General features: G+C 32.6%; 1 protein-coding gene and 2 long non-coding RNA genes across 3 annotated transcripts in view; all 3 read right to left on the reverse strand.

The window, feature by feature from the left end:
• The window catches only part of LOC109584356 (tankyrase-like), an 11103-nt gene extending 5747 nt beyond the window's left edge, over positions 1-5356 (reverse strand). The window contains exons 1-9 of the mRNA XM_020000073.1: positions 5279-5356; positions 4656-4760; positions 4317-4418; positions 4163-4258; positions 3551-3661; positions 2172-2276; positions 2025-2117; positions 1510-1605; positions 435-500 (exon numbers count right to left, since the gene is read on the reverse strand). Of these exons, the coding sequence (XP_019855632.1) occupies positions 435-500; positions 1510-1605; positions 2025-2117; positions 2172-2276; positions 3551-3661; positions 4163-4258; positions 4317-4418; positions 4656-4760; positions 5279-5356 (852 nt within the window). The remainder of the gene's footprint in view (positions 1-434; positions 501-1509; positions 1606-2024; positions 2118-2171; positions 2277-3550; positions 3662-4162; positions 4259-4316; positions 4419-4655; positions 4761-5278) is intronic.
• Positions 5357-5673: 317 nt separating this feature from the next.
• LOC109584360 (uncharacterized) lies at positions 5674-6454 on the reverse strand. The gene is made up of 3 exons (XR_002185965.1): positions 6415-6454; positions 5758-5859; positions 5674-5712 (listed from the first exon to the last, which is right to left on the reverse strand). It is a non-coding gene; the product is annotated as an uncharacterized LOC109584360 (long non-coding RNA).
• A 112-nt stretch (positions 6455-6566) lies between these two features.
• LOC109584357 (uncharacterized) lies at positions 6567-6996 on the reverse strand. Its single transcript, XR_002185963.1, has 2 exons — positions 6963-6996; positions 6567-6666 (listed from the first exon to the last, which is right to left on the reverse strand). It is a non-coding gene; the product is annotated as an uncharacterized LOC109584357 (long non-coding RNA).
• Positions 6997-9138: the final 2142 nt, after the last annotated feature.

Here is a 9138-nt window from a genome sequence, read left to right on the forward strand (position 1 = left end):
ACAAAAAAAGGATCACAAGCACATTGTACAGCTGGACAGTCAATTAATTCTGGTAATTTAGTGATTTCTAGGCAAACATGAAATTAAAACTTGCCAATTGTCTTGCAAATTACAATTGTAACTGCCATAATGATAAAAGAAGATAATTGTGAGAATTGATATTTGTAAAATGCACTGGTATAAGTCTATAAGACTCTTTAAAATGGCTAATTTTTAATTCCCTGCTAGCCATATCTACATGTATAACATAAAGTTTTATAATTATTATAAACATACAATAATTATTACTTACACTATCTTCTGACATCTCAAGAGTATGTGTATGTTTTGACATTAGCTATAAACAGAATTAAAAACTGTTAAATCATGCCAACTAGTAATTATACAAAAGAAGATGACATCTTTGCTAAACTTTTTAAAATAATATTTATTACCTTTGGCATCTTAGTAATCAATAACTCAGCAATTTCAGATCTAGATAGCTCAGGATTGATACGATACTACATAAAAATAATAAGCAACACATTCTCACAGCACTTAACAAATTATACAATAATGCTGTCAAGAGGTGAATTAACTTCAAGTTCGATTGACCTCTAAAATACTTACTTTCTCACAAGCAGCAGTCACATCAGCTTGACCTTTAGTAATCAATAATTTGATAATTTCAGTTGATGGGCCTTCTTCAATTGCTGTAACAGAGGAGTGTTACCATACTAGATAAATAAATAATAATAAAAATTAATACAATGTGAGGTTATAGTTAACCAGCTACAAAAAGTTAAAAAAAATCTCTTTTGCAAAATTACTGTTAAGCTGAACTTTATTTTTTAAGAATCACATTTTAGATAACAAATGTAACATTAGAACTACATGTATATAATGGACAATTTGAGATGAAGTATGTGCTGGGCTAAAATATGCTGGGAAACAATACTTAATACCATGTACATGTAGCTCCAAATTTTTGACGACCTTTTTCAATTGCTAGTAACAGAGGAGTGTTACCATGCAAGACAATTAAAACTAATAATAAAAAAGAACTTAGTATCAGGTGACGTTAGAGTTATACTAAAACAATAAAATTAAAGTTTTCAAAACATCTCTTTTGCAAAATTACTGTTCAGCTCAACTTTATTTAATAAGAATCTTGTTTTAGATTATGAGAAATTCAACATTACAATGGTGACTCTATAATGAACACTTTGAGATGCTGTACATGCTGGGCTAAAATATACTGGAAGACTACTTATACCATGTACATGTAGCTCCAAATTTTTGTCAGTGTCAATCTTAATTTGTTGTTTTTGTCAATAAAATTGTCATCATTTCTGTTATAAATCCACATACAACCCACATGGAACAAAAAAATTAACAGTTAATAATTTTGTCAAACAAAAATGTGTACATGTCGGAGATTTGGTAATAATTAATAGTGTAAAAGTATATGTAAAGTATTCATGCATTCATTAAATACGTAGGCAATATGCATGTACATGGAAATCTTACTTTATCCACAACATCAGTTATAGCTCCATTAGTTAATAGAATATTAACAATTTCACTACTCCGCTCAACAGCATGAAACAATGGAGTTCTGTTCTCCTATAAAATACAACACAAAATGATACAATTAGAAATGAGTATTTAGTAGTAACTTTACCTCATCCACAGCATTCACATCAGCATTTCATTTAGTTATTAATAATTTGATAGTATCAGCTTCACCAAAATGACAAGCATTGTGTAATGGAGTTTTATTATACTATAAAAGCAAATTTTTGTATATTTTACAGACATAAATAACTAAATATAGTGCTTCTTCAAGGATAAAGAATTTATGGATTTTTTAAACACTCATAAAATTAAATTATGTGGAATATGGTACAAGATGGCTAAAATAATGGAAATTTGCAAAAATTAATTTGATGAATCTTTGGCTTGTATCCTTGAAAAAACTGCTACACAATAGCGTGTATTATTATGTACATGCAATCATGCATGTATATAAGATTAATGTATACCCCCATAACATCAGTTTTAGCTCCATTAGTCAATAGAATATTAACAATTTCACTACTCTGCTCAACAGCATGAAACAATGGAGTTCTGTTCTTCTATAAAATACAACACAGAGACAATTTAAAATGAGTACTTATTATTAACTTTACCTCATCCACAGCATTCACATCAGCTTTTCCTTTAGTTATTAATAATTTGATAATATCAGCACTTTTATAGCGTTCAACAGCAGAGTGCAATGGAGTGCCATAAGACTATACATTAAAAATAACGTAAAACATGTGTATAAGTACAAAAATATTCCTATAATTGTTTTCACCACCTTGCATCTATTGCTGGATCTAAGACTTACAGAGGTTCTCTCTACTTGATAATGCTTCTAAAAAGGCTTTTGTTGCTGTGGCCACACCCATTTTACGTAAAGGGTGTGGGTAAGAAATTACTAACTGCTAAGGTGTCTTAATTTAGTATATGTGACCATAATTGACAAAAGGTACCTTATGGCGGGTAGTGAAATTTGTCTTTCTAGCCTAAGAAATCCAACTTCCTGAGCCCCATTTGTCATAAAATTACTCCACAGGATGCAAAAAGTTACCATGAAACTTTTAGAAACAATGATTGTCGAACAAAGCACTCACAGGTTGATATTTGCCATTATTAAGATCAATTTTAAAATCCGCCATAAGGGCCCTTTTGTCAATTATGGTCACATATTTGTTATTTCTCCAATACAACATGCATAGAATAAATGCAACTGTGATATAATTATAGATTGCATGTTGGTAAAAACAATTACAGGAATGATCTAGGAGCTTCACCCCTACAGGTACATGTATGTTGGAAAAATTTATTCAGTCATGCACTCACAGCTCATGCATCTAACATAATTATGTCATAGAGTGAGTGATTTATGCAGAGGTAAAAGTTTACAAATAAATCAAAATCAAGATAACTTAAAGCATACATGTATGTGTAAATTCTGAATTATTTCTAAATATGTGAAATCTACAAAATTATTAACCCCCAAACATAAATAAAGCATTCTTGCCCAAATTATCAATAATATAGTATCAAATTAAGCTTGTTGGCTTAATGACTTAATAACTTAAAGACATTACTAATAAATTTTGAGGATTATGATGTCTCAAGTACATGTACTATACATGCATGTGAACATTAGTGAATAATTAATGTAAGCAGTTCACGTACCGCTATATACATGTTACAGGTTCATGTTATAACAGTAAGGGATATAATGATATATCACATTTATAATCAACAAGCCTGACCTAATGGCGGATGCTATATCGCATTTTTGGACACCCACCTCATAAAGACCTGTCTAGTATAATATACATGATTTATTTAACAAATCTTACCTCAGACATGACATCAGTTCTAGCTCCATTAGTTAATAGAATATCAACAGCTTCAATACAACCACTCTTAACAGCATTAAACAATGGAGTACTGTGGTACTATAAATACAACTTTAAATGATACAAATAGAACTAAATGATAACTTTACCTCATCCACAGCATTCACGTCAGCATTTCCTTTAGTTATTAATAATTTGATAACTTCAGTTGATCTTAGACGACCTTTTTCAATTGCTAGTAACAGAGGAGTGTTACCATGCTAGACAATTAAAATTAATAATAAAAAATAACTTAGTACCAGGTGACGTTAGAGTTATACTAAAACAACAAAATTAAAGTTTTCAAAACATCTCTTTTGCAAAATTACTGTTCAGCTCAACTTTATTTAATAAGAATCTTGTTTTAGATTATGAGAAATTCAACATTACAATGGTGACTCTATAATGAACACTTTGAGATGCTGTACATGCTGGGCTAAAATATGCTGGAAGACTACTTATACCAAGTACATGTAGCTCCAAATTTTTGTCAGTGTCAATCTTAATTTGTTGTTTTTGTCAATAAAATTGTCATCATTTCTGTTATAAATCCACATAGCTACAACCCACATGGAACAAAAAAATTAACAGTTAATAATTTTGTCAAACAAAAATGTGTACATGTCGGAGATTTGGTAATAATTAATAGTGTAAAATTATATGTAAAGTATTCATGCATTCATTAAATACATAGGCAATATGCATGTACATGGAAATCTTACTTTATCCACAACATCAGTTTTAGCTCCATTAGTTAATAGAATATTAACAATTTCACTACTCCGCTCAACAGCATGAAACAATGGAGTTCTGTTCTTCTATAAAATACAACACAGAATGATACAATTAGAAATGAGTATTTAGTAGTAACTTTACCTCATCCACAGCATTCACATCAGCATTTCCTTTAGTTATTAATAATTTGACAATATCAGCTTCACCAAAACGACAAGCATTGTGTAATGGAGTTTCATTATACTATAAAAGTAAATTTTTGTATATTTTACACACGTAAATAACTAAATATAGTGCTTCTTCAAGGATAAAAAATTTATGGATTTTTTTAAACAATCATAAAATTAAATTATGTGAAATATGGTACAAGATGGCTAAAATAATGGAAATTTGCAAAAATTAATTTGATGAATCTTTAAAAGGCTTGTATCCTTGAAAAAACTGCTACACAGTAGTATGTATACTTATTATTAACTTTACCTTATCCACAGCATTCACATCAGCTTTTCCTTTAGTTATTAATAATTTGATAATTTCAGCACTTTTACAATACTCAATAGCATAGTGCAATGGAGTGCCAGAAGACTATACATTAAATAAAACGTAAAACAAGTGTATAAGTATAAAAATATTCCTATAATTGTTTTCACCACCTTGCATCTATAGCTGGATCTAAGACTTACAGAGGTTCTTTCTACTTTATAATGCTTCTAAAGAAGGCTTTTGTTGCTGTAGCCACACCCATTTTACGTAAAGGGTGTAGGCAAGAAATTGCTAACTGCTAAGGTGTCTTAATTTAGTATTTGTTATTTCTCTAATACAACGTGCATAGAATAAATGCAACTGTGACATAATTATAAATTGCATGTCGGTAAAAACAATTACAGGAATGATCTAGGAGCTTCACCACTACATGTAGGCTGGAAAAATTTATTCAGTCATGCACTCACAGCTCATGCATCTAACATAATTATGCCATAGAGTAAGTGATTTATGCAGAGGTAAAAGTTTACAAAGGAATCAAAATCAAGATAACTTAAAGCATACATGTATGTGTAAATTCTGCATTATTTCTAAATATGTGAAATCTACAAAATCCAAACCATAAACAAAGCATCTATACCCAAATTATCAATATTAATTAGGCTTGTTGATTTAATGACTTTATAACTTAATGACATTATTAATGATATTTGAGGATTATGATGTCTCAAATACTATACATGCACGTGAACATTAGTGAATAGTCATTATAAGCAGTTCATGTATATGTACATGTTATAAAAGTAAGGGATATATGACATAATCACATTTATAATCAACAAGCCTGAGCTAATGGCGGATACAATAATTTCCTTGGGCTATATTGCATATTTGGACACATACCTCATAAAGACCTGTCTACTATAATATACATGACTTATTTAACAAATCTTACGCTAGACACAACATCAGTTCTAGCTCCATTAGTTAATAGAATATCAACAGCTTCAATACTACCACTCTCAACAGCATTAAACAATGGAGTTCTGTTCAACTATAATAAAGCATAAAGTGACTACCAATTTTAAATATTAATTACTTTATCTTTCACATTCACATCATAATCTCCTCTCTTAATCCAAAACTCAAGCATTTCAACTTTACTAGATTCACCAGCACAATGTAGTAGAGTTTTACCATACTATAAATAATAACAATAACAATAAATATGACAACAAACAAAATTGCCAGCCTGGTATTGTATTAAGTAATTACATTGTAGGCAGTCTGCTTTGCTAAATGTGCACAATTATTTACAGTATTAGGTAGTATTAACTGATCACTGCACATGTGCAAACATAAATTTTGAATAGTAATATTTGTACTCAGTCACAAATTTAGTTACCCATGAAACATTATGACTACACATACAGGCAATATGTTAGCATGTGTGTTAGTGTTTGCAGTAAATTTTGCAAATCTGCTAAATTTAATTTTTATAAACAGACACTGCCAGCATTCAGCATAAATTGAATCTTAAATCTCTAAAAGTTACAGCCTTCAAAAATTTTATATTGCATAAAACTTACTTTATCCACAACATCAGTTCTAGCTTCATTAGTTAATAGAATATCAACGCATAAGGTCCATTATCATGAATAGACAAGCATGCAACATAAATTGAATCTTAAATCTTCAAAATTTACAGCCTTCAAAAATTTTATGCTGTATGGTCAAGTTTCAATATAAAACTTACATTATCCACAAGATCAGTTCTAGCTCCATTAATTATATAATAGAATATCAACAGCTTCAATACTACCACTCTTAACAGCATTAAACAATGGAGTTTTGTTCCACTATAAATACAACATTAAATGATACAAATAGAATTAAATAACTTTACCCTATCCACAGCATTCACATCAGCCTTTCCTTTAGTTATTAATAATTTGATAAAATCAGCATTACCAGTTTCAATAGCAAGGTGCAAGGAAGTATGTCCAAACTATATTGATATAATTATTTTCATGATCATATTGATAAAAACAGATACACATGTACTTAAATGTTGCTGAGTAACATACTAAAGCAAGTGCTAATAATGTGTGTGTAAGTAATGTATTGGGTACGAGTAATCAAGTATATATGTAGACCATGATGTGGAAACTGCCAGACATGCCAGTCATTGTCCAGTATTGGTGAGTTTTGTCTGATTTTGGGGTCAATTGAAAGGACAAAATAACCGTTAATTGGCCTCGCCTACGCGAGGTATAGGTAGTTGTTGTGTGTGTCTGTCATTACCCGAGACCGCGTAGGCGTTGGTCGAGGGTAAAGCAGTCGTCCTGTCTGTGTGTTCGCTTTGACCTCCACTTTTGAGCTGACACTGCTTTCTTGTCTTGTCCTGGAGAGTCTTATAATCAACACTAGCTCTAGAAAAAGTTATTCTCCGTCTTGGGAATCTTTGATTTGTCTTTTCCGTGGTAAAAGAAGCTGGCAAAGTCGCCAAACGTAGTCGGCTCTCCTGCAGCTCTTTCGTAGTGAAAGCAAAAGAGCAACAGGGCAGATAAAACAATAAAGCAAAACCTCATCTTTCATTAATATGAGAGGAATTGCTCCAATCTTCTTCGTTTTAAAGATATGATAGCCCAAACTTTCATACCTTGTGAGTTTAGACGAGGCTTTCTTCTCCCGAGGTAGCGGCCAGAGTCTTTTAACATTAGGGACTAGATAGCAGTTTGTATGCAACAAATAGAGCCTAACAAATGTATGCTAAACTTTATAAAAGTCGAGAAAAACCAAAGCTTTCGTCACCACTTAGGGCCATGTGCCACCATTTACTGTGTGTGGGGGTGGAGCATGGCTTGATTGAGCCACACCTTCATTGCAGCCACACCTTTACATTGCTGCAGCTAGCAGCAGTGCAGCAAATATGCTGGAGCTCTTTGTCTAAAAAAACAAAAATTCTCTGTCTGTCTAAAACATTCACTAAGTTTTAATAAATCTAGTACATGCTGAAGCTTCTTCTCTGTCTCAAAACTTTGACCAATTATTTTCTCTTAATTTATTGAAACTGTTACATACAGATTGTGTCGAGGGTATGCACTTTAGTGCTCTCGTTCATTCATTCATTCATTCAGTACAACTGAAATTTGTTTTTAATAAACAATAACTTTAGCACAGCGTGTTCTAAGCTCCTAGATCTTTCTTTTTGACGTGGAAAAGTCTGTTTTGTGTTGCTCAAATACAAAAGCTAGGTACAGAAGCTTCAAAGTAAGAAAATCGAGTAGTTGGGCCAAGTTCCGTTGTGTTGGCACTTTAGAGATAGCTGGTAGCATTTTTCAGTAGATTAGAACATGGCCTTCAAAAATTATGAACAGATTTCTCTAAATCTTACTTGATGAAGAGTTATACTTACTTGAAATTGTTGAGGTCACTCGTTTGTGCAGCGCTAGAGCAACAGCTTGCTGGGTTATAGGTACTAAAGTACCTATACTATCTCAAATATACAAAGGCAGCAACTTTTTTTGTCAGCAAGTTTATCATATATTGCTGATTAGTAAAGAAAAAGTGAAGCTTCTTTCTCACATGGTCTTCTTGCTGCCAGCCTGCCACTCATGGAATGCCACACCTTTCAATCTACATGCATGGGAGGGGCTGGAGCTGCTTGCATGTATGTGCTGCAGTGCTGCTACTTCTGCAGGTATTCAAGAGCAAGTGCAACTGTAGGAAGCTAGTGTTGAGCAGACTCTCTTCATGCTGATAATCAAACAGTTATTAAAGTGCGGGCATGCACCATAGCAGCTATAGGGGCGAGGCCATGCACCGTAGGTGTCTCGTTATTGCAGACCTGATTTGTCAACTTCACCTCTCTCAATCATGAAGGTCAGTTTAGTTGGTACACACTTTTCTCGTATCTAACAAAGGGGGTGTGTCACGATTAGCTATTTTTGAAATTGTTTTATATTTAGGAAGAAGACAGACATTATTTGCATCGTAAATTAGTTTATGGTCGAAAGATAAAGGTATATATAAATATTTAAAATACATTTTTGGCCTTGCCTACGCGAGGTATAGATAGTTGTTGTGTCTGTCATTACCCGAGACCGCGTAGGCGTAGTCGAGGGTAAAGCAGTCGTCCTGTCTGTGTTCGCTTTAACCTCCACTTTTGAGCTGACACTGCTTTCTTGTCTTATCCTGGAGAGTCTTATAATCAACACTGGCTCTAGAAAAAGTTATTCCCTGTCTTGGGAATCCTTGATTTGTCTTTTCCGTGGTAAAAGAAGCTGGCAAAGTCGCCAAACGTAGTCGGCTCTCCTGCAGCTCTTTCGTAGTGAAAGCAAAAGAGCAACAGGGCAGATAAAACAATAAAGCAAAGCCTCATCTTTCACTAATATGAGAGGAATTGCTCCAATCGTCTTCATTTTAAAAATATGATACCCCAAACTTTCATACCTTGTGAGTTTAGACGAGGCTCTCT

The sequence above is a fragment of the Amphimedon queenslandica genome, unplaced genomic scaffold (assembly GCF_000090795.2).
Source record: "Amphimedon queenslandica unplaced genomic scaffold, v1.1 AMPQUscaffold_13216, whole genome shotgun sequence".
NCBI lineage: Eukaryota > Metazoa > Porifera > Demospongiae > Haplosclerida > Niphatidae > Amphimedon > Amphimedon queenslandica.